At 43.6% G+C, this 24,447-nt stretch overlaps 1 protein-coding gene across 10 annotated transcripts in view; it reads right to left on the bottom strand.

The window, feature by feature from the left end:
- arhgef28a (Rho guanine nucleotide exchange factor (GEF) 28a) overlaps positions 1-24,447 on the bottom strand; it is an 86,545-nt gene that overhangs the window by 12,805 nt on the left and 49,293 nt on the right. For 5 of the 10 annotated variants that reach the window (XR_007398839.1, XM_049019673.1, XM_049019675.1 and 2 more), the window contains 23 exons: positions 20,505-20,629; positions 17,709-18,022; positions 16,795-16,993; positions 16,348-16,459; positions 15,058-15,138; positions 14,214-14,256; positions 11,759-11,860; positions 10,929-11,052; positions 10,462-10,597; positions 10,106-10,161; positions 9,695-9,752; positions 8,849-8,987; positions 8,282-8,403; positions 7,613-7,753; positions 5,726-5,976; positions 5,415-5,540; positions 5,168-5,285; positions 3,855-4,109; positions 3,690-3,766; positions 3,242-3,420; positions 2,802-2,893; positions 2,182-2,364; positions 1,761-1,901 (listed from right to left, as the gene is read on the bottom strand). Coding sequence is in view for 8 of the 10 variants with exons in the window: in XM_049019673.1 (XP_048875630.1) it covers positions 1,761-1,901; positions 2,182-2,364; positions 2,802-2,893; positions 3,242-3,420; positions 3,690-3,766; positions 3,855-4,109; positions 5,168-5,285; positions 5,415-5,540; positions 5,726-5,976; positions 7,613-7,753; positions 8,282-8,403; positions 8,849-8,987; positions 9,695-9,752; positions 10,106-10,161; positions 10,462-10,597; positions 10,929-11,052; positions 11,759-11,860; positions 14,214-14,256; positions 15,058-15,138; positions 16,348-16,459; positions 16,795-16,993; positions 17,709-18,022; positions 20,505-20,629 (3,174 nt within the window). In the remaining 2 variants the exon portion in view is untranslated. The remainder of the gene's footprint in view (positions 1-1,760; positions 1,902-2,181; positions 2,365-2,801; positions 2,894-3,241; positions 3,421-3,689; positions 3,767-3,854; positions 4,110-5,167; positions 5,286-5,414; positions 5,541-5,725; positions 5,977-7,612; positions 7,754-8,281; positions 8,404-8,848; positions 8,988-9,694; positions 9,753-10,105; positions 10,162-10,461; positions 10,598-10,928; positions 11,053-11,758; positions 11,861-14,213; positions 14,257-15,057; positions 15,139-16,347; positions 16,460-16,794; positions 16,994-17,708; positions 18,023-20,504; positions 20,630-24,447) is intronic. The other 5 variants (XR_007398840.1, XM_049019677.1, XM_049019674.1 and 2 more) reach the window with 4 other exon arrangements.

Below are 24,447 nucleotides of genomic sequence, written 5' to 3'. Positions count from 1 at the left end.
GGGACACAATACTCGGATAAACAGTGATATATGTCTGTTGAACAAAACCAACCCCGAAACAAAAAGGCTTTTAATACCTAGAGAATAGATTACCTGTAAAAGTTCTATTTACATACATTTGCATAAGTGCAAATTTGCCCAGGAGGACAGATTTCCATACTCATGCATTTTCATATGGCAAGGAGACATGGCGACATCTGCTGGAGGTTAGATATTCAGCTAGTGCCCTTCTGTAGCTGAACAATTACTGTCCCAGTTACATTATTTTAAGAAAGTTAACATGGGATTTTTGCTTTTTTTTTTATCATAGATAGATAGATAGATAGATAGATAGATAGATAACCCTATCTATCTATCTATCTATCTATCTATCTATACAGATGCACACACACACACACTATATTGCCAAAAGTATTGGGACACCCATCTTTACACACACATGAACTTTAATGACATCTCATTCTTAATACATTGGTTTTAATACGGAGTTCACCCACCCTTTGCAGCTATAACAGCTTCAACTCTTCTCCACAAGGCCACAAGGTTTAGGAGTGTGTTTATGGGAATTTTTGACAATTCTCCCAGGAGAGCATTTGTGAAGTCAGGCACTAATGTTGGATGAGAAGGCCAGGCTCACAGTCTCTGCTCTAATTCATCCCAAAGGTGTTCTATCGGGTTGAGGTCTGGGCTCTGTGCAGGCCGGTCAAGTTCCTCCACACCAGACTTGCTCATCCATGTCCTTATGGACCTTGCTTTGTGCACTTATGCACAGTCATGATGGAACAGGAAGGGGCCGTCCCCAAACTGACTGTTCACACAAAGTTGGGAGCATGAAATTGTCCAAAATGGCTTCAAATGCTGCAGCATTAACAGTTCCTTTCACTGGAACTAAGTGGACAAGCCCAACCCCTGAAAAATAACCCCACACCATGATCCCCCCTCTACCAAACTTTACACTTGGCACAATGCAGTCAGGCAAGTACCGTTCTCCTGGCAACTGCCAAACCCAAACTTGTCCATCGGATTGCCAGACAGAGAAGCATGATTCAAACACGCCTCCACTGCTCTAGAGTCCAGTGGCAGCGTGCTTTACGCCACTGCACTTGGTGATGCAAGGCTTGGACGCAGCTGCTCAGCCATGGAAACCCATTCCATGAAGTTGTCTACGCACTGTTATTGAGCTAATCTGAAGGCCACATGAAGTTTGGAGATCTGTAGCTATTGACTCTGCAGACACTTGGCTACTTCTGCAGACTTTGTGCCTCAGCATGCGTTGTCCCCACTCTGTGATTTTACATGGCCTGTCACTTTGCGGGAGGAGTTTCTGTCTTCCCAGTTACTTCCACTTTGTTATAATAATATATATATAATATATATAACAGTTCACAGTGGAATATTTAGTATCAAGGAAATTTCACAAATGGACTTATTGCACAGGTGGCATCCTATCACAGTACCAAGCTTGAACTCACTGAGCTCCTGGGAGTGATCCATTCTTTCGCAAATGTTTGTAGAAGCAGTCTGCATGCCTAGGTGCTTCATTTTACCCCTGTGGCTATAGAAGCAACTGGAACAACTGAATTCAATGATTTGGAGGGGTGTCCCAATACTTTTGGCAATATAATGTATGTATATATATGATATCTTATCATAAGACCATAAACCCCAAATCATGAATGTTCACATTATGCTGACTGACCAAATAGAGACGCGCAGTTAAAAACAGAAAGGTTGGGCTAGGGAATGTACATGTGACTCACATTCCAAGGAGGAATCCTGGATGCTTGCAGTGCCAGTGGAATCGGCGAGCCTGACAGGAGCACCAGGCTCTGGCAAGCTCTCCTGGGACCTGCTGTCGGACGAGCGAGACCGGGACGTGAGTGTGGTGGTCAGCTTCTCCGCTGGGAAGAGGATGCAGGTTGGTGCATTTTAGAAATGGGCAGTGATTTCACCTCAGCGTGCAGAGATTTACAATCGGGCTCCAGATACGTGTCTGAAAAAAATTTCGCATGTTCTCCAGCTACTTGGTTTCTACCATGAGTAATGTATCTATGGAACTAGATAAGCAGCACTTGAAAACAGACAGAGACTCATAATGGAATTTAGTAGTCTTCTAATATATAAAGAAGATCAGTGGAGCAGCAGAGGTGCTTGTCGCGGCTCTGAGGCTGAGACTCTCACCCTCCCTGAGCGCAGCAGCGAGTAGCATCGCAGCCTGCGGCGTCTCTTCTGTGTTGGCCTGGATGAGCAGCCGCGGCTCAGGCAGCGAGTCCTCCTTCGCGTTCATCCTCGCCAGCTCCGTGTAAATCCTCAGCTTCTCCTCCAGGCTGGAGCATATCTGCTGGTCCTGTGAGTTCAGCGTCTCTGCACAAATATGCGCAGGAGATCTAACGTAAAATCTCCGCTTGATTCGGCTTTCGATCCTTTAACATACAGTAGGGGGCCTTGCTCAATATTGGCACATCACATCAATCCAAAATATCTACCCATCATCAGAATTTTCCTTGTGGTGGCCAAGCAGGTCAGATCACATTCTCTTTTTAAGGCCACAGACAAAGCACAGTGAAGAATAAAGATGCAGAGGACCAAAGCCCAATGTGGGGTCACAATATCTGTAAAACCTCTGCACAGCCATGCTCAACAGGCTGAGCCAATACAGGTCAGAGACAACAGTGAAGTGCGTTTAGAACACAAATAAAGCTGGATTCTATTTATTGCTCTGCCTGTGATGGAGAGGCATCTGTGGCGTGTGTTGAAGCATGAGGACTAAGACAAATGACGGATATCGAAAGAGACGCGACCTTGCAGCTTCTGGATCTTCTGAGCACGGGCTTCCGCAGCTCGCTTGTCTTCCTCACTCTCGCTGTTGATTTCCTCCTCTTCCTCGGGGCAGCTGTGGTATAAGAAGGAGCGGTGAGTGTCGGGACATGAACTCTGCCACTGACATGTGTGCAGTGTCCAGCGGGCGCTCATGCTGTCGCCCGGCTTTTACGACTTGAGGTGACAAACAGGTCAAGAAGGTCAACTTTGGGTACAGGTTTGTTTAAGAAAAGGCAACAGTCTGATGGGCACTTGTGCTACAGATTTGACTTTTAATCTGAAGTGACATTCTGTCGAAGTACATGTGACAAACTACCAATTCAAAGACAGCACCATTAAGTGGAGTGAAGCATGTTGTAGAGGTGTAGTCCATGGTGGTATTCTGCACAGCCCACACAGGCCGCAGTCAGTCCTGACTGACCTCTCCACCGCCTCCCTTATCAGCCTCATCCAGGTGTTGCGCTCCTCCTTGGAGGACGTGTGCACTTCGTACATCTCTGGGCCGGCGGCAGACGCGCTGATTAGAAACATGCCTCTCTCTTCATTGGCCACCTCCCTCACTATGAGCTTCTGAAGGGAGATCACTGGAGGCTTCTGGTCCTGGGAGAGCCAAGCGTGTTCACATATTTCATGAGAGGACAGGCCCATGTGATGCCATACAGAACCGCCAATATACCATATTAATGCACCATAAGGTGTATTATCGGCTAGGTCCATATTAACTTGCAGTTCAGTCCACAGATGCATGATGCATGACTGAAACCGCCATCCATGACAAATGAAAAGGAAACAGCAGGTTGATCATCTGGCATGATAAATGTGTCATTTACAAAGTGACCTTCAAGTTTTCATGCTCATTCTAAACTTACTACAGCAGCAAAAATGAACTTCTGGTCCTTCTCCTGGAGGAATATCAAAGTGTCCGTGAGGAGAAGTGCCAGGATGTCTGTAAGAAAAGATACAAAGGATAAGAAATCCCTCTAAAGATAGTTTTATAATCTAGCAATTCTACAATTCCCAATTCTGCTGCCAACCCTTGAGTCTTCCAGTTGCCGTCTTCCAGTAGACCAAGCCCTCATGCTTCAATGTCCTGGTCTGGTTGAGAAGGTCCTGTTTGCGGAAGATTTGGCCGTTCTTCAGCTTAGCCAGAGTCTTGTTCTCCATGCGGTTCAAGATGTCCAGCAGCTTCTGCTCCTTGTTGTAGTCGCTGACCTTCAGGTCGACAGCCACGATCACCTCCCGAATCAGAGCCAAGGCTCGTGACAGGTCAGCGTGTTCCTCAGTGCCCTCTGAGAGAAACGCAAAACTGGTTTGGTGAGATCTGACAGGTGCCTCATTTTCAGTCGCTTTTCTAGTGTCGGCTGTATTTTGCTAACAATATGAGAGCCCTGTGATGTTCTGCTATCCAGGGTGGCCACTGCCTCATGCCACATGCTTGCCAGAATAAGCTCCAGAGGTAAATATTGTATGATCACAAGAAAAAAAAAACAATACGGTATTGATACGAGGTCTTGCAATACGAGTATTACATATATACTTTGTCTGCCAAGCGTCATGTAATCACAACTGAGCCGATGGTTCTTCTCTCTCTCTAGCTGCGGGATTGTGGGTAATCGTTTCCCATGCTCGGTCTCAGTCAACGTGCCTCACTAGTATAGTCAAGATAGTTTTGTAGAAAAGCACCACACGAATAAGGGCGTGGCAGTGCGAGCGATAAATCTGTTTAACGACAATGCATTGTCCACATTTCTGTGAAATCAAAGAGGAGGCAAAAGCACTGTCATTGGATAGGTTCCTTGTTAAAGTAGCACAAAAAGAAAAAGATTCCAGTGAGCAAAAAGATTCCAGTGAATTATGTTCGCAAACCAATGGACCACTGTATTTTATAACTTATCTTACCGTTTTCATTTTATGCATCTCTAGGCCAATAGTGTTCAATTATAATGAAATTGAACTATTATTTGTTTTCAGTGTTCCACATTTGTCTGACATATACTGTTAGTAAAAATGAGTCTGTACTCATCTGTACCTTTGCTCATCACTGGGGCTATACCCTCAAGGGTAAGCCAGTTGTACTCTAGCTGTAGTAAATGTACCTTTTAGTCTAATTCAAGGTACAGAAATTGACTCGGAGGATCATCCCCAAGGTACAAACATTAATGGACCCCAATGGTACAGACATTTTTCCTTATATGTCATTTCTATACCTTAAAAGGGCACAGCCCCAGTGATGAGCAAAGGTACAATTATTTTAGGCTATGGATGAAGAAATGGAAATTCTGAAATTAAGTTAATGTGTAAACTAAAGATGCATCTGCAGTACTGAACCTGAAACAGACTGACTGACCTTGGGAATACTGAAGAATCCTCTCCAGTAATACTGGGTATTTGGTGATGCGCTGTGTCACCAATAGGATACATTCTGGGATCTCTTTCCTCCGCACCAAAGAGTTATTACTCTGTTGCTGTAGAAACATCATCAGGATACAAAGCAATAGGTATCGGATGAATAAGGCAGCCAGTGGCCCATAAGGCGATTATGATAACGTAACTCATAAGGCTTAAAGGAACAAAAATGATAAAATAAGGCTTACTTTAATAAATAACTGGAATTTCTTGTTCTGCTGCTGAAGCTCTTTGAAAAAGCTCACAGCTTCGGTATGATGGCTACAGAATTCTCCGTAGACCTGCTTCATCTTCTCAGCATTTTCATGCGAAAACTATATAAAAATGAGAGAGTGTTGGTTGCATGGAGGCTTGAAAGCTATATACATGCAACATCTATGTGCATAACAGGTAATGTGCTGTGACACTGTATTAGTAGAGATCTCCCTTGTCAACCAAATACTTAAAAAAGACGGACCCATATATAGACTTCACACTCTGTCGTCAGTTGGATGCTCACCTGGTGCACAAGGATGTCTCCGATCCTGTCAATGAGGAAGTTCCTACTGTTATGCTCCAGGGTGCAGGCCTGACGCCGCTCTTTCATGATGCAGAAGAAGATTTTGTGGAAGTCAAACAGCTCGTCTAGACAGGGGAAGATCTTGTCCACCGTTTCCAGGTCGAGCTGCAGCTCTTCCCTCATGCCCTTCCGGAAAATCTCGGCCATGATGGTCAGGGTCTGGATGTGGTGCATCTCGGTCTGCATCAGCTCTGGAGCAACAAAGAGCAGAGTAATAATCTCAAGAGTTAATCTTTAGGCCCATATTGGTGGGCACATGTCGTTGCGCGCGTAGCCCTCTCCTCTTGAACACAGGAGTTTGAAAAGAAAAAAAAAAGAAACTAGACTAATTTAAAGTATCAATAACACACAAGAAAGCTTTTACTCTTACAAAGACATTTGCTAAATAATTTATGCCTAACAAATCATACTATATATGCACACAGCTACTAATTGTAGTTGTAAGTTCAACAGCAGCAAATGCTTCACTGAAAAACAAGATAAGTTTTACTCAGAATCTCCCCACAGTTATAAAGCAAACATTGCAGTGTCTGGGCTTAGACTGAGTGGAAAGATACCTTTAAATGGATATCTGTATATATATTTCAAAGGTGACTTCTGTAGTCCTTACAATTAACAGTTGGCAGGCCTGAATGCCACTCTTCACAGAGCTGGCCTTGCGCCTAGAAGGTTGTGAGGTCAAAACCCAGCTGGAAAACTTATCTAAAATATTTGGCAATACCACAAAGGAAGGAAATTAAGACTTATTTTTTATTGCCAACGAATGGACAACGTATAAAACATGCAAGCTATTTAAATATTGTATTGATGACATAACCTAACCATGATGTATCGAGATTGCTCCAAGCGGTTTCCTCCATTAGCGGAATTTAGTAAGCAAAAAAAAAAATGATTGAAAAAAAGTTTTTTTCATATGTAGACGTAGTTTAAAAAAGATTAAAAGAGTAAAACGGATCTGAACTAAGAGTCAGGCATGATTTTTGAAACCAGATGGTGACGACAAGAACTGAGAGCTTAAAATTCAGGTGTGCTATGTTCATCTTCAGAGATGCTTCTGATGTTTCTCAAAAACACTAATTGTTCTTTGATTTCCAGCCAACAGACACATGTTCACTTGAAGTAAACTGCGATCTCCACACCTAGGCAAGTGAAGCACAGCTTTTCCATCTGATTTCCGATTAAAAATATGCAAAACACTGCCAGGACATTCGGTTATTTTTGGAAATTAGCTCACGATTGCTTCACTGTAGTTCCCAAACACAACATGCTGTTCTGTATTTAGAAACTTTGCAAAACTGCTTCGATGTCTCTAAATACACATTTAGTCATTTCAAGGTCATATTATTAGATTGATTCTTAGCACATAAAGTTTTCTGAAGAATATCTAAATGGTTTTTGACTCAGATTATAAATATTCCCCCAAATAGTGCATCCCAACAAGGGTGTACCCTGCCACATGCCCCGTGGTTCCAGAGACCGGCACCAGGCTCACATAAGTATGAACTGCAGGTGCAGATACGGAAGAAGGATGACTGCATGGCATACAGAGAATTAAAAAATAACTTAGAAAGACATTTCATTTTGTTTCTGAACACCATAAATATTCCACTAAGTAAAGGTGTTTTGCCAAAACTAATAGGAAAGGTTTGACTGTCTTTTTTTTTATCCCCCAGCAATTAAAACAGCTGCCATAACAGTGACGTAGACTAAAACCAGCACCAGCTTCAAGTTTGTCATTTATTTTGACTTTATGCCAGAGGACGGAAGACAATATTGTTCATTCAAGGCGGAGATTCAGTCCCTGTTCGGTAAGGCTGCAGAACGCACCATAAATCACATCCTGTCTTTTCACAACACGTTTCTCCTGCTTCTTGCAGAACTTGTGGTCCACGGCAAGGCTCCAGGACTCCGCCTCGTAATCTAGCAGATCCTCCCGGAAGTCATTTCTTAACGAGGCATCCACAACATCTGAAGACACAGAAGATGACACCTGTCTGCTTTTGTGAAGAAAATAATTCCTCTGGTAAAACGACCTCAGGGAGTAGATGGAAAATTGAGAAGTACATCAAAAAAGACCCCAAACTGCAGTTATATTTATTAAATGATCACTGGTATGGATGCTTGAAAGAATTTCACCACTGCACCACAGATTTGATGCAAGCTCATTCAACGAGTAACACATTTTTCAAGCATTAGTCAGAATCAGGCAGTACCTGAGAATAAAATGTTCTTCCACAAATAGCCAAAGAACAACACACTACCTTCTCATTGCTAATTTGGTAAATAGAGCTCAAAGTCCTGTTTCAAGCCACAAATCAGATGCCAGGTAATTCAATAGCCCCCCCCCCCTCTCAGCACCAATAAATCAATGCTTCCGAAAACAGTCAACAGTACAATTAGTTCAGTCTGTTGGGGTAACTTGTGCTGGAGAAGCAGTTGCAGAACCTGGGTGAGTGGGTGTTTAGGTAGCTAAGGAGGAGGATGACGTGATAATACCTTCAATGATGGAGGAATCGGTGGAGGGCGAGGATTCGGTGACGGGCAGGAGCTCCTCGGACTGCGAGCGACTCCTCCAGGCCACGGTCTCAGGGTCGATTTCGGGACCCTCGCTTAGCCTGCTGAGGAGGACATCGCCAACAACACCATAAGGGCCTCTGTGGAGCTTCGCGCAAAACCACAATTCATCTTCTGATTAAATTAGCATAGCAAAGGCTTTAGCTTCACTCTCAATCTCCATAAAGCTAGATATTCTATTGGAGAAATTCAGGACACATAGCTTGTCTTAGGCTATACTGGCCTGATCTTTCATGGGGCTTGAAACGCACGTCATTAAATCTGCTAAAACCATGCACCTTTCAGAAATACTTTTCTATACATAGTCCAGGGCTTAGCTTTCTGCCCCTGAGAGGTTCATCTCCTTGCAGAAGGAACATGGCTGTGTGCACATGTCTAATCAAAGCTTGCATTTTTTTTTTGTAACAATCTGAGAAGTGCTGCACTCATCACCCCCCCTGTAACGGGCCACCCCACCACATCACATGGCTACAGAGGAAGCCCACTCACCGCTCTGTGACGATGGGTGCGCTCTTGGACAGGGAGCCAGGCACGCTGGCCTGTTCCCTCTTATCCCGACACATGACGGCGGGCAGGGAGGTGGAGGTGGGGATGACGCAGGTTATGGGATTTTCCCGCATCAGAGTGTCTGACACAGATAATAATGGTGACAGGTCAGTATGAGGTTCCCAGAACTTAATCCTGGGTGAACCATTTATTGCAGAAAACAAAAGCTGCTGAACATTCCAATTCAATTACATATGCTTAACTAAAAAATATATAACCATACAATTGCATCATAAATAAATAAGTAACCATTGCTTTCCGTTAGTTTAAATAAATCTTTTCATAGGGACAAGCTAAGAAGAGATTATTTCAGTTTAAATTTAGACATAATTTTTCCTCTCTAGTTATTACTGGGAGACAATTACAAATAGCCCAGTTGTGGCAGCTTAAGCACATCAAAGGTGGGCCATGTGTGCCTCAATTTACAGCATATCTGTAGTTGCTCTTATATAATTACTCTCAAAATTTCTACTGTCCCTTAGTTTAAAATTATGCAAGAATCACATGTCTGCTGTATTCCAGTATTCCAGATTAAAATAAATCTGGAATTGTGGAAAAAACATTTCTGTATTATTTCTGGTGAGCATAAAGTAGGTTTTTAACTTCAATATGCTCATTAGAATGAAAATGCTCATTAAACAGGTCTTTGTACAAAGATCAAAGGACTCGGCCAGTTTTAAAAAAAAGGTGCTTCATTGCCCTGTAGGGGAAGAGAGGCTCTGTCAGGGACCCCCCACATAGCTCACTAAACATTAATACAACCAGGCAAACTTTAACTGCTGGACTTACTCTGCGGGAGGGAAGTTGTCTTGTTCTTCATTGTCACCACATATTTTTCTTGAAGCTTCTGTGAGAAACAAAGAATTTGATTTGAAAATAAGGATCACATATATGTGCAAACAATTTATAACTTCCATGTGCCCACTCTTCCATTCTTAAGGAAAGAAAAAGATAATATATATGCTGCACTTTGAAATCATTACCATAAATGAATTCTTGGTTTCGGCTGACCATGACTAACAAGCAACGTAACTGAGAAACTCCTTGAAAGACGCCCTGAAAATGATAACATTTCCTCATTCCTTTTTAAGGAATTCTGTGGGCATGACTGGAAACCAAGACCTGAAATAATTACAGTATTTCCTGCTATAAATTGCAGTATTTGTATTTAGCAAGATCCTGCGTGCAATAATGCGATACCTTCATGCAAGGTGTGACAGAATCCCGACAGCCTTTGTGCACGTTGATGCCGCAGTCTGTGGAGGAAGTGACATCACCACCTCAATAAACAGCTAGAGTGTACAGAGTCCAATATTAGCCTGCATATCAGCCTTTCAGAATTTACACGCCCACCAGCCTATTCCGCAAAAGTATTTATTACATCAGGACTAGAAACAAAAGCATCTGGATTAGAGAGCAGCAACAGAGTATAATAGAAAATTCTAGAGCAAACACCTCTGCTTCTTTCAACAATAGCATAATATCAGTCCTCTCCACATTTATAGAGAGATAAAGGCGGTGACCCGCTGACAGGAAGACGGGAAAACAATACACACTTGAACACTGAAGGAGGTCCTTCCCCACCGCTGGCTTGTCGCAGACCAGGCACAGCGTCAGACCTGTGCAGGACCCTGTGGCAAACTGGTGCCCATTCAGTGACTTCTCTTTGCCCTCCTTTTCCTTTGCCTTCCCCTTGGAAAGTCAGACCCAGTGGTTATCAGTCAAAGGCACAGAATCTGGCTTTTTTCTGCTAACTTCTTATTCTGACTGCCCTCACGAAACGGCATTAACGATAATGGAAGCTTTACGGCGGGGACGTGCAAAGGTGAATGTGTTATTTGCTTTCCATGAGGGTTAATGATTACAGGCACAGATCTGCTCTTTGGTGGGCAACAGTTAAAAGTTCAGCACTTTCTAAGGTCTAATATGTCCATTCCTTCTCTGGAATTAGTGGCTGAACGTAAACGCGGGCATGTCCCTCAGCGGAGACAGGCGGGTTGACAGCTGCAGTGGCTGCCTTTACCTTGTTCTTGTTGCGAGTGCTGGACATCCTGCTCTTCAAGAAGCTGAAGGTGCGACTCACTTTGTACTTCTCCGACTCCGCTTTGGACGGGATGATATATTTATCCCACTCTTCTTCTTCAATTCTGTTTGAGGAAAAAAAAAAAACATTTTACACGACTGCAAAATTATGTCACGCACTCGGCAATTCTGCGGCTGTACATTACAGAACAATTTGGCATTAGTCTACTAAGGACAATGTTATGGTTAGTTCGCATTGTGCCAATCATGCACTTTATACAAAGTAGGAGATCTATTAGTCACAATGATAAGCAAATTGTGCCCACTGTCCTACTGTTGCATTTCTAAGAAGCTCACAGATACATTTTAAAGTTTAAGCACCAAAAGAACACTGCAGTGGGTTAGTTCATACCCATACTGTTCATACTGTTCTTGCTGGAGTGGAGTTAAACCGAAGCGAGCATACCATGCAATCCTAAGCCCCCCCACAGAGTCATAACAAACCAATTCATTCTTCTGGACTTTAGGATTCATGACTCACAGAGCATTTAAAGCTGCCTTTATTTTGAGCTCCTCTTTTAATCCATACATGTACCTGAACATGCTATAGGTAGCAGAACTACAGGTTAGAGATCTACTGCCAAGTAATTCAGGGGCGGTTAGATGCTATTGCTGGTAAATATAAACCAAGATAAAGCGTGCCTGCGATGTTAGGCTTGGTTACCAGACAGCTTGCGGTGTTTAGGACGCTGACACGGCAGTGAGCGGCAGGATGGATTAATAGCTAACAGGTCACGCCAAGCTGACCCCAGGGCTGGACTGGCCACATACTCTTTGAGGAATTCGGAGAGGGTGAGGTGTTGCAGGGACTCCGCCAGTGCCACTCTGCCCTCGTCCTCAGCTGACTGTGCCCTCTTACGGAAAGTTAACTCCCTATGGGAAACAACAGAGCTCTCCCGACCTGCTGTGGCTTGGTGGGGGGGGGGGGGGGGGGGGGGGGGGGTGGGTTTGGTCACACACTGTGTACTTTTCGGCATTAACCATCAGCGAGCAGCAGGAATGACTCTCTGCCTGCGGTGTCTGTCTTGTTCGAGTGCCTGCTGTTGGCAGCACTACAAAGGGACTGAAAGTGTGTGATAACTGCACAGCGCGCTGGCTGGGGACATGGGGAAAGCTGCTGTGCATGCTGTCCCATTTTATGGAAAACGGTAATATGTCCAGGCTTTCGCTTATTACGGGTAAATGGGGACTAAGGACCGGCTACCCAGGACTGGGACAAGTGGGATTGCACTAAGGAACCTGGTGTTTTGTTTCATATCCCAAATAGTCCCAAATTACTGAAAAGGGCAAGCAAGGAAAAATCTTAACATAATTCTAACAAATAAGCATCCTATTTGGTATAGCTGATGTGTATGTTTGTACTCTAGGTAAAAAACTGTAAACTAAAAATATTTAACACTAGTTAGTAAGATAAAGTGAAATCAGGAAGTGTTAAACATGAGTTAAGCATGAACACGTCTTTATAGGGTTGGTTATTTTCAGGTTGTTTAATATCTCAAAAGGCAATTTTCATACTCTCATAAAATGCTTATATATTATATATTTGCTAAAATGTGACATTTTGCAGTTCTTTCATTAGAAATGCTGCATATCTTTATTATGAACAAAATGTATCTGGAAACTCTTACAGTGCTGTTTTCTATACAAACCTGGACGCTTCTTGCTGAATATTGAGAATAATGGAACATCCAAGATCTAACTGAGCCTGCCTGAAGGAGAACCCATAGCTATCAGAGGATGGACCCAGGACCCGAGCAACTTAGTGGGGCATGTGGAAGCTGCTTAATGATTAAACAGGAAAAACTGATCTTCTTAAAAAAATAAAAGAAACTAAAAAACTAAAACCAAAAGAAACCTACATTTTGAACTATTTTCTATACTATATTACAGTTTATTAGGTAAAAAAATACCTAGTCAACTATTCCAGTGCCAATACAATTGTGAAGGAACAGACAGAAGTTTGTGTATATATGTATAGCACATAGTAGATATAAACACATAAATGTGCCACTACGTAGCCGTCTAATCATATATACACACGCTAATATGCATGATATATGTATGCCAACACAGAAGCCAAAATAAAGATAGAGCTATTCAACAACAGACCTATTTATAAAGCCTCTGGGGTTTCTGTTTTGTTGATGGGCGATTGGGAAGATTAGGAAGTGGCACTGAGGATGTGCAATGAACCAACAAAACATGCTGAAAGGTAAAAGCAAGCCAAGAGCTAATAACATGCTGATAGCTGAGAGAATGCCGGAATCTAACAGCAAGCCAAGACCTAACAGCAAAATGACAGTTAACAACATGCCGAAAGCTAACAGCAAGCTGAAAGCTAACAGCCTGTCAGAAGCTAACAGCAAGCTGAAAGCTAATGGCAAGTCAGAAGTTAACAGCAAACTCAGAGCTAACAGCAAATTGAGAGGTAACAGCATGTCAGAAGCTAACAGCAAGCAAAAAGCTAAAAGCCAACTGAGAGCTAACAGCGGCCGAAAGCTAACAGCAAGCCACTGACAGCTAACAGCAAAATGAGAGCTAACAGTGAACTGAGAGCTAACAGCAAACGCAGAGCTAACAGTGAACTGTGGGATAACAACAAGCTGAGAGCTAACAGCAAACTGAGAGCTAACAGCAAGCCGAGAGCTAACAGCAAGCCGAGAGCTAACAGCATGCCGGAAACTAACGACAAGCCTAAAGCTAATGGTAAGCTGGAACAGACAGCAAGCTGTGACCAAACAGCTAACAGCAAACCAGAAGCTAGCGGCATACCGAAAGCTAGCGGCAAGCCGAACGCTACAGTAACAGTGAGTCGGAAGCAAACAGCAAACTGAGAGCTAATGGCATGTCCAAACCTAACAGCAAGCCAAAAGCTAATGGCAAGCCAGAAACTAATGCCAAGCCAAGAGCTAACGGCAAGCCAAGAGCTAGTAGCAAACCGAAAGCTAACAGTAAGCCAAAAGCTAACGCTAAGGCCACGCTTCCTGAATGAGAAGTGAGGGCCTGCTAATTTTATAAGTGCACCCTCAAAAAAACCCAGGAGAAACCGATCCACCAGCCTGAAGCCACCAGAACTGCCAGGGGGTCACCGGGCAAGCCGTTAATAATAGTAATGGCTAACAGAGATCAGGCGAGCGTTTATGCCAGAGTGACAGGGGGCGGCGGGATACGGTACGGCAATATGAACCGGAAAGCAGTTAAAGGAGAGATTCATCCTCATAAATACCTCTTCTCCTGTGGCTGTTCTGGCAAGCTGAAAGCACGGTGTTCTGTAAAAGGAAAAGAAAATGAAGAAAACAATAAACACGGTGGATATGCAGAAAGGCCGTTCTGGGGACTTTTTGTGCAACAATCTTGTCGCATCCTTACAAATGTAAAAACAATGTTCTGGGTGTTATACGCCATCCAGAAAACTGCCGATAAGCCAAAGCAAAAACAAAAGTACATTCTAAACGATTCATTTAGCAAATGTTTTAGACAAAGAACTCTCACATCGGTGATCAGCAACGACATGACATGGCTAGAGTGCAGGCACAGTAAACTGAACTGTCATGCGGGACTTCAGGACTGTATAACACCCTTTGATGAGACACAGAGTTTTAAATGTACACTCAGCAAGGACCAACACGGAAGTCATGACATGTTATGGGAATGAAAACAGAGGGTAAGATTAATGTTTTGGGCACAACAATTCCCCCCACAAAGACCCACACACCACAATCTAGGAGCTGCATGCCCTCCGCATCACACACCCTACCACCAAGCGGTGACTAAACACAGGCTGGCTAGTTAGTGGGATGGCTGTGGATACCATGCACTGTGCCTCTCTGTCCTGTACATGGTGATCCGGTGACTAAAATGCTAAACTAAATGACTAAAAAAAACGTACATCTGGGGGGACAGGATTAGCATTTAACACGTGGAGGCAGACCCCAGACATGGTTACTGGAGCACGGCGGGGATGATGAGTGGGGGTAATGAAGGGAAAGTGCCCATCCCATGGAGCCCAGCTGCTCGGGCTACATGCTTGCTAGCCGGGCAGGGCGGGGTCATCTGAGGCGAATACTCACTAATCGGATTGAGCAGGGACAGTGATTTAGACAGAGAGAGAGCCTGAAGGAGGGACCGACCACTGTTGCTGAACACTCCATCTACAGGGCAAGGACAGAACGCTCACTTGGGAGTAACACTCTGCCCCCAGTCCACCTCCAGTCCACCCCCACTCTGCCCCCAATCCTCCCCATGTCTGCTCCCACTCTGCCCCCAGTCCACCTCCAGTCCACCCTTAGTCTGCTCCCACTCTGCCCCCAGTCTGCTCCCAGTCCTCTCCCGGTCTTCTCCCACTCTGCCCCCAGTCCTTCCCCAGTCCGCCCCCAGTTCGCTCCTTATCCACTGCCACGCCGCCCACAGTCTGCTCCCACTCTGCTCCCAGTCCTTCCCCAGTCTGCTCCCACTCTACCCCCACTCTGGCACCAATACGTTCCCACTCTGCTCCTAGTCCGCCCCCAGTCGGTCCCTACTCCGCCCCCAGTCCGCTCCCAGTCTGCCCCCACTGATAGGAAAAACGTGAATTATTCCAGAAAAATATACACAATGTAAACCTAAGCTTGTCAGTTGCAGAAGATAAAAGCATCATAAGCAGTGGGACTCAAGCCCCTAAAGGGATGCTGAGCAGAGGGTACAAAATGCATACAGAAATACAGGACTAATCGCTAAATCGTCTTAAGGTCATTATTTTAAAGGGGGGTTATGACGAAAAAACAGGAGGGCTGAAGCCCCCCTAAATAGGGTCTAGAACCGTCTATGGTCAGGAGGTATTTGTCTTTGGTACATTTTATGTAGTTACATCTGCGCTAGCATCCAAATACCATCTAGGAAATGAGAATCGAAGAAAGACGAACTCCAAAAATCTGAATTACTAAGAAAACACATTTGCTTCCAAGCTGCTGCTGCTATTGGGCCCACAGCCGCACAACAAACAGACCCAGGGAGAGTCAGGAGCCAAGTCATCTCGTGCAAAGCCAGAGCGCTGCTGGAAAAACGCTCCACAGAGATGTTTCATTCAAACAGTGAAATAACTGATTATAATCAGCTTGGTGCTGAAAGGGGACACTGGCGCTCTCAAATTAAACTCCAACCCCGTTCTTCAGCCCAAAACAAAAGGGAAAAGAAGAAACAGCTAACAGAACAGACATATTCTAATACTATTCAGAATGCTCCACAGTAACTCAGACCCTCAGTATATGCTGAAAAGCAGATCATTATATATGTACAGTAATGGTAGCATAAAGATCATTTTGTATATGACAGGAGAATAACAGCCAAACTGTCAGCCGAGGGCCTGGCGGAGAGACACCGACCTTCGGTGAGGTCCGAGCTGGCCACGTGACGGTCGCAGCGGGGCCGCACCGAGCTGATCTTGGGGGATGAGTAGGAGTACGAGCGCAGGCGGAGGCCGAGATCCCCTGAGTCCTACAGAAAAGACAACAGTCAGAAATGCGAATAGAACTTCTAATGAACCTTCTAATAAATGGTTACTTGCTATTACATTTATATATACTCGAAATCAGTGGTCGCCGACCCTTCGATCACAGCAATTAGACCAGTGCCTTCATAACCCCCTGCCCCCCCAGTTTACTGCAACATCTACTGTCGTGACAAAGAATATTTTCTTTGTAAAAGTAAAAGACAATTTACTAGTGCATATAAAACGGCATATGCATGTAATGTGTGTGATTCAGACTAAAAAGCTTTTTGCTGAATCTGCTTTCTGGCTGTGTGTGCCACAGCGAGGAGGCTCACAGTACCAAAGGAGAGTTGCGTAAGGGAGAGGAGTATGCGTGGCTGCAACACAGGTCCAGGGAGGCGTCGAAGGAGTCCCGCTCGTCTCCACTACTAGTCTGCAGGGCGCCGCCCTGCTGGAGCGACGTGGAATGGTGAGAGAAAGCTGACTTCTCCAGCAGTTCGTCCTCTTCGCTGTCTACCTCCAGAGCCACTAGACTGGGGCTGACGGGAAGTGACACAGAGATCTCCCATTAGAACAAGTGCAACCACCCCCCACCCGCCCAGCTAGAGACTCGGAGAGGAAATCGGTGAACAATGGGCTCAATGCAAGAAGCCTTGAAAAACAAGCACAGGCTGGGCTAAGTATACAGTAATGTCTAAAGGAATTAAACATGTTAGAAAAGAATATAATACAGAATGCAGAAGTAATTTTGTTAGTCTGAAAAGATGTTGTCACCGTTTAAAAGATGGAAAATACGGAGACATAATAAATAGTGAGAAAACATTACCCAAATAGCATTTAAAAACTGCCGTTAATCACAACTACTTTGGTCCATATTCTTCCATATAAAACTGAAATAAATTCAGACACCTGATGACAAACCCCCATATTAAAAGGATCTTACAGCCCCAAACTGAATTTTGTACTTTGAATCATTACAGAAGTTGAACACATATGATGTAATAATCTTGTAGAACACTAAATACTTTAAATCATTACTGTCGTACGTTACAGAAATACATCAAACACAAAACGGAATTAATGTACGACATTTTTCTGCTTACTGAACATATCAAAAGAACATTTTGAGCAATAGCCAGCTGTACCATTACTGTACAGGAAGACTGAAGTACAAAGCGAAAGTTGAAGATTCTAATTCTAATGGAGATTCTAAAGATTCTAAAGTAAAGACCGTGGCCAGGCAGGGCATCTCACCTCAGAGCACATGTCTCCTGTGGGGAGCCTCCTCCATGACTGAGCACATCAGCCTGGGCTAGCTTATTTAGCCGAGCGAGCGCTAGGTCAACAGGGGAAAGACATGGGGAGGGACTAGCAGGGGCCAATTGTTCCCGGGCCCCCCCTTCCTCTGCATGTGGAGGGCGTGAGAGAGAAGCGGATGGGCCTGCCACCTGTGCAGGGTCAGCTGGGAAAGGCGGAGCGCCCCCGAGAGTGTCGGGCCCCCCACCGTCCGTCAGTGTGCTGTCGCCCGTCACCCCAGTGATGCTGTACTTTATGTCCGAGTCACCCACCTACGGGGCGGGGTGGAGGGGGGGGGGGGGGGGTACAAAGACAGTGAGGCTGCTAGACATCTGAGATAAAATGGAGGCCATTTACCCATAAACAGTGGATACATCGTTTCCTTTACAGATCCTATAGTCATGAACAAAGAAATAAGCAGTAATAGATCATCAGGCTCTCTGTTCATACAAGGAATGTGCTGAATCAAATTTTGGTGCCTAAGGTGTTGGATAGGACCAGACCAAGAGCAGCATTTCTTACCTGTGCCTGAGTAACAGCTCATTAAAATGAAATACCAGGAGTTTCTGGGGGGGGTATAATTGCACCTATGAGCCACAAGGTGGCATGGCGTTTAAGGACGCCTCCTGCCTGGTATTTTGCTTTCAAGCGTTACCAAATGACGGCTGACCAGCTATAGGGTAGCTGAGTTGTACACTATCAGTAAAGCTGTGTCAACAACAACTGCAATTTTTGGACATTGTTCAGACTCTTGTATTTAACCTTTTGGCCCAGTAGCTTGTTTCTTTTATCCCAGCAGGCAAACTTGCATCAGAACTGATAAGCAGTCCATCTCATACAATGCTGCTTTTACTGTACATTGCTGCTTTTACTCGCTGCCACCAGGGTCACAGGCTTGAATCCCATGCTCTGTGGAGATCGCACTGGGGTACAGTCACGCTGGAACAGAAAAGGGCCTTCCCTAAACTGATCCCACAAAGTAAGAAGCATAGAATTCTTCTTGGTAAGCTGAAGCAGTAAAAGTTCCCTTCACTAGAACTAAGGGGCTTAGCCCAATCCCTGAAAAACAACCCCATACTATTATCCTTCCACCAAACTTTACAGTTGGCACGTCAGGTAACATTCTCTTGGCATCTACCAAACCCAGACTTGTCCATCAGACAGCTAGGCAGAGAAGCATGCCTCGTCACTCCACAGAACACATTTCCATTGCTCCAGAGTCCAACGGCGGCGTTCTTTACACCACTCCATCCGGCACCTGGCATTGCACTTGGTGAGGCTTGTATGCTTGGTCATGGAAGCCCATTCCATGAAGCTCCCGGAGCACAGTTTTTGTGCTGCGGTTAATGCCAGAGGAAGTTTGGAACTCTGCTGAATCAACAGAGCGTTGGAAATATTTACGCATTACGTGCCTCAGCACTCAGCAACCCCACTCTGCTACTTTACGTGGCTGAGTTTTTGTGTTTCCTAAATGCTTACACTTTGCAATAATACTCCTTACAGTTGACCATGGAACATCAACCATCTAACAGGGAAAAAAATTCATAAAACTTATTTATCACATTGGTGGCATCCTGTGACAGTACAGTGCTTGAATTCACTGAGCTCTTCAGAACAAATGTATAATAATGTTTGTAAACCTCACTGCATAGCTTGGTGCTTGATTTAATACTCCTGTGGCAATGTATCCGAATAAAACACCTGAATTCTAGTATTAAGAGGTGTATTCCAATACTTTTGTCCACACAGCGTAAGCATGTGTGATAATGTATATAAAGTTATCTAATATGCTGTATGATGTCATCACACATACCCACTCTGCAATAATCTTGTTTTGGTCTGGAGATGGCTCAGGGACTAGTAGACTAAGTCTTCACAGAAGGTAAGACTTCATGTGTCTTCCATGGATAGAATGATTCCATTTGCAGAGAGGATGGAAACCACCGAATAAAGTAGAGGCAGTCCCCTGCTTAAGAATGTCCAACTTTCAAACAACTTGTACTTACGCATGGACAGCCATAAAGCCGATTATATAAAATATTTGAATTAAATGCAATGATTTGTAACAATGAACACATACAGACACCCGTGAAAACATTGTGTGGCTTCAGAGGTTTGTCAGCTTGAAGTACAGTACCGTACATAGCTACTGTTAATAATAATAATAATAACAATATTATTATTATTATTATAAGGGCGGCATGGTGGTGCAATGATTAGCACTGTTGCCTCACACCTCTGGTACCCGGGTTCGAGTCTCCGCCTGGGTTACATGTGTGTGGAGTTTGCATGTACTCGTGCAATCTTCGTGGGGTTTCCTCCGGGTACTCCGGTTTCAAAGAGGTTAATTGGAGTTACTAAATTGCCCATAGGAGTGCATGTGTGAGTGAATTGTGAGTGTGCCCTGCGATGGGCTGGCCCCCCGTCCTGGGTTGTTCCCTGCCTCATGCCCATTGCTTCTGGCTCCAGACCCCCACCAGACCCAGAAGGATAAGCGGTTTGGAAACTGGATGGGTGAATGGCTAATAATTCAAATAATTAACAAAATCTACTGCTATTCAACTGCTACAAATTCATAAAATCTTAAAGACAGACTTGGCTGTCATTCGTAACCTAGGAACTGCCTGTATTTTACAGGAATGAATCAGCTCCATATAACAGTACCTCCTTTTCCTAAGACACTATGGATTAGGCTGTGAGTCGGCAGAGCAGCAGCATGTTACGGGTAAAGCTTTGGGCCTTTTTCTGCGGTACCTGCTCCACCAGCATGGCATTGGCATATATCTGGTCCTTCCCATTCAGCATGGCGGACAGCCGGGCGGCGGCTGAGAAGGTCGACTGGTCCGGAGGTCTCCTGAATGATGGAGACGGGCTTTTCTCTGCAGGAACAAAGCACATGGCTGAGTATCCTTCAGCAAATGTGGGCTATACTGTAAAATGAATCCAGATAAAGCCTGTCAGTACACTGGGAGCAATTTTCCATACAAAGCTCTCATTTTGCTTTGTAGCAATATTAAAACTATTTTTAATAGCTTATAGTTTTGCACAGCTGTTTTGTGGTGTATCTTAGTCTATTATGAAGTTGTGTTGTACAATTACAATAAAGTACTGTTACTGTTACTATTAAATTACTATTCTATTCTATTCTATTTTCTACAGGGCAGCTTTCTGAAGTATGCCAGCCAATAGGTTTTGCTCCAAACATTCCTGGATGTTATTGTAGTGATAGGAAGTCTCTTCATACATCTATGGCACTAATTAGTCATTACATCGTAGGGATCACAGCAGTGCGCAAAATATTATAGAACGAATAGAATACAGAACATAGTACCTGACAGAGTAAATGACAGAGCAGGACTTTTCACTGTTACTTATGTGCAATTCCTGGAAAAAAGCTGGAGGACAATGTCTACAATGATTACACTACAGCATCAACAATATGTGAGTTTAGCGGATCTTTATCTTTTTGCAGCCTACATTAAAGCTTAGAGAAAAGTCGAGTGTTACATCTGTCCACCATACATATTCACAGGCTTTATATTAAAAACGAGGGATTTGTAGTGGTGTTGATGCTGCTTCAACATTTGCATCCCCGCCACTCCCAGCCACCACATGTTGTGGCTAAATGCAGATCAGTTACATTGTTTCCTTCATTGTCCTCGATATGCATGACAAGGTCAGTTATGCTGGCATGCGTGACAGAAGGAAATTGCTCGGGATCCAGCTCCTCAGATCTCTGCCACTGGCCGCGTCAGTCGTTCGTGTGGATGCCAGAAGCAGCATGCATTGGTAGGAGGATGCAGCCATAGGATTTAAAGCCTTCTGCCTCAAGAGGCTGTGCTACTGAGCAAAATCCACCCGAAGAAGATCGTCAACTACCCGACTGTGACAATACGTGTGAGAGAGTGTCCTTCATCATTGTGAGGAGACGTCACGCAGCCGCTCATTAAGGCTGTCATTCATAAAGTCATTCATAAACAGAAAGTCCCAGGGCTAAGAATGACTTATGAACGACTTGTACTTACAAACTGACCGCCAGAAAGCCTATTAAATAAAATTTTGCATTGAATACAATGGTGCGTAATGACGAAGGTACGCACTACTTTGTGACGCTCGTGAAAACATTGTGTGGCTTCAGCAGTTCATTGGCTTGAGGTACAATACAGTGCTGTATGTAGCTACTTTTATTTTTACTGTACAATTATTATCATTATAATGTACTGTATGATTATTGTTCCAACTTACCTTCAAATTCGACTTAAAGACCGACTTAGGAAATGGACCTGGTTTGTAACCTGGGCTGCCCCATCTCTCCCCCATCCTCCTTTCCCTTCCCCAGTACATTTGCACAGGCCCCGGCTTCCCAGGCACCCCACAGCTGTGCTATCTCCACTTGTATAAATGTTCCAAATGCAATAATGTAATTTTGAATGTCATGGCTTTATTTGACTTTTATTGTTTAATTTCCTTCATGTACTGTTCTCACAAAAACATCCAGACCCAGAGAGGCATATTTTTAGGCAGTACTGCTTGATACTTGAAAGAAACAGGTGTTCTAATTCCTAGCAGCACAGCACCATGAATACAGAAGTCTAGCCATATAATTTAATATTTACGATCATGCACTGGCGTCATCTGCTCAGGGGAATTAGTGCAACTGCTCACTCTTTGATGTGGGGGAAAAATCCAGGGTGTAAAAGCCCTGATAATATAAGCGTGAGTATTAGTTGTGTTAGACACTGTAGTATTCCACATATTAAAAATGAAGTATCACCATTGACACTAAATAGTAATAACAGGTTCAAATTCACAATAATCTGTCATTCTGTACAATGATACATTTTATATATGCAAAGTTAAAAGTGATTTGAAACTGTTTGGGAAGGTGACAGCTGGGGCTTTTAATAAAAGTGTTTTTTTCAAATTCCTCCAAAAAAGAGACGTTGCCTAATACTGGTCTGTGAGGTGTAATAATACGAAACATTACAACTTTAGCGAAACTTAAAAAAACAGTGGAGATAATATTACATCAAGCCCGGTTCTTATTAAATAAGAGGAAGAATTTTCAGCAGTGGATAGTGTTTGTTATCATGACTGCGAGGCTGAGAGAACGATGCTGTACCAGGAATCTCTGGCTACATTCAATCAGTCCAGAGAAGCATTATGTCACTGCACAAGCGTTCGAGAGTAACTGCCTGGTTTGCGCAAACAGCCCGCTGCAGATGTGTCCCTCTGAGGGCAGCATTTCCCACTAAGCACAGGAGGGACATACAAGGATACTGGAAAGCACTGATATTTATCTTTCGTAGCCTGTACACATATGGCAGGCTCAACCAAAACCAACAGCTCCTTGCAACTTACTTCAATTTACTTCAAAGGGAACATTACCAGTGGCAATCAGAGATTCACGTCAGCCAGATCCTCTGCACTACATGCCCATCTTGACTCCACGTTCATGCAAAAAATAAATATTTGTACCTGGGCAGCCACTGTACTGGCACATCTACTAAAAGGAAGTTATTTTGCTCACCATATACAAATAGCTCTATGTCTGCCTGGAAAATACCTCCCTGTCTCCATTCATAAAGCCAGATTATATCCACAAATAAGACCAGAAATTAATTTACCTCCAGAACCTTTAGCCTCTTAATTTATTTATTTTTTTTGCTTTTGCTCCAGACATTTATCACACATGCTTCAGATGAAAATGTTAAATGCAGAGAAGGACAGACACAGGAAGGCCATTCCTAATGAATTTCACAGATTTGGAGTCTCCCTGGTGACAAGAATGCTTCTGGATTGATTAGATACCCAGAGAAAGGGGGTTCTGCTCTGTGAAGGAACAACCACGTTTTGAACAGTGCTGTGCATATATCTACACATATATACACAGAGTAAGATCCAATTTGGATGAGGTTGAAGAAGAGCTTAATTATCAAAATGCAGACCTTGTCACTCTGAGTCTACATTAAAAAAAACAATCCCATCTATCACACTAAAGTATGTGTTGTTGTGAAGCACAAAAAATTTGAGATCTGCTAGCGAAGTGCAATTAAACAGGCATTTGGCCTAAATGAGTTACGGGCTTTAAAAAAATGACAAAATTGTCCAGGATAAAGTTAATCCATTTAGATAAAAGATTGAAATCAGTTTCTGAAATTGCTTAAATATTAACTCTGTGTCTGGTACATACAAACAAAACAATATTTCAACAAATTCCTGGGATTTTATAATGGCAGTGAGGTTTCTAACGTCAGTTAATGACTCATCACCAAGCACATCTCCATAAGTAAATTTGTTCTACATACTCTGCACCGTCACTGTTGACAAGGCAAATGATTCTACAAAGTGAACCAAAGTATAACTGCTCAAAAATAAGGTAATAACTATGCAGGCAACATAGATGAAGGCAGAACTAAGCAGACAAGTTGTCTAGCGATACTGTTGTCTGTCAGCAGGGTCTACAGCTAATACATGGCAGTCATAAAGCCCACACTTTAGGACATCAGAGTTATCAATGAAATCAAGAAGGTGAAAGTAAACTTAAGGGCATCAAGCAGCTCCAGGAACAGCAATTTTCCAACATAATTAGGAAATGCAATGTAAGAAAGAACCAACTAAAATGTATCAATATATTGGCTTTTGTAGTTCAGATATGGATCTAAAATGATTAACTTTATCTTTAGCTTTTGCTCCA

This window comes from Brienomyrus brachyistius, chromosome 7, assembly GCF_023856365.1.
Source record: "Brienomyrus brachyistius isolate T26 chromosome 7, BBRACH_0.4, whole genome shotgun sequence".
In the NCBI taxonomy this organism is placed as follows: Eukaryota; Metazoa; Chordata; class Actinopteri; order Osteoglossiformes; family Mormyridae; genus Brienomyrus; species Brienomyrus brachyistius.
The sequence above is the reverse complement of the archived record's forward strand: the minus strand, read 5'-3'. Positions and strand labels throughout refer to the sequence as shown.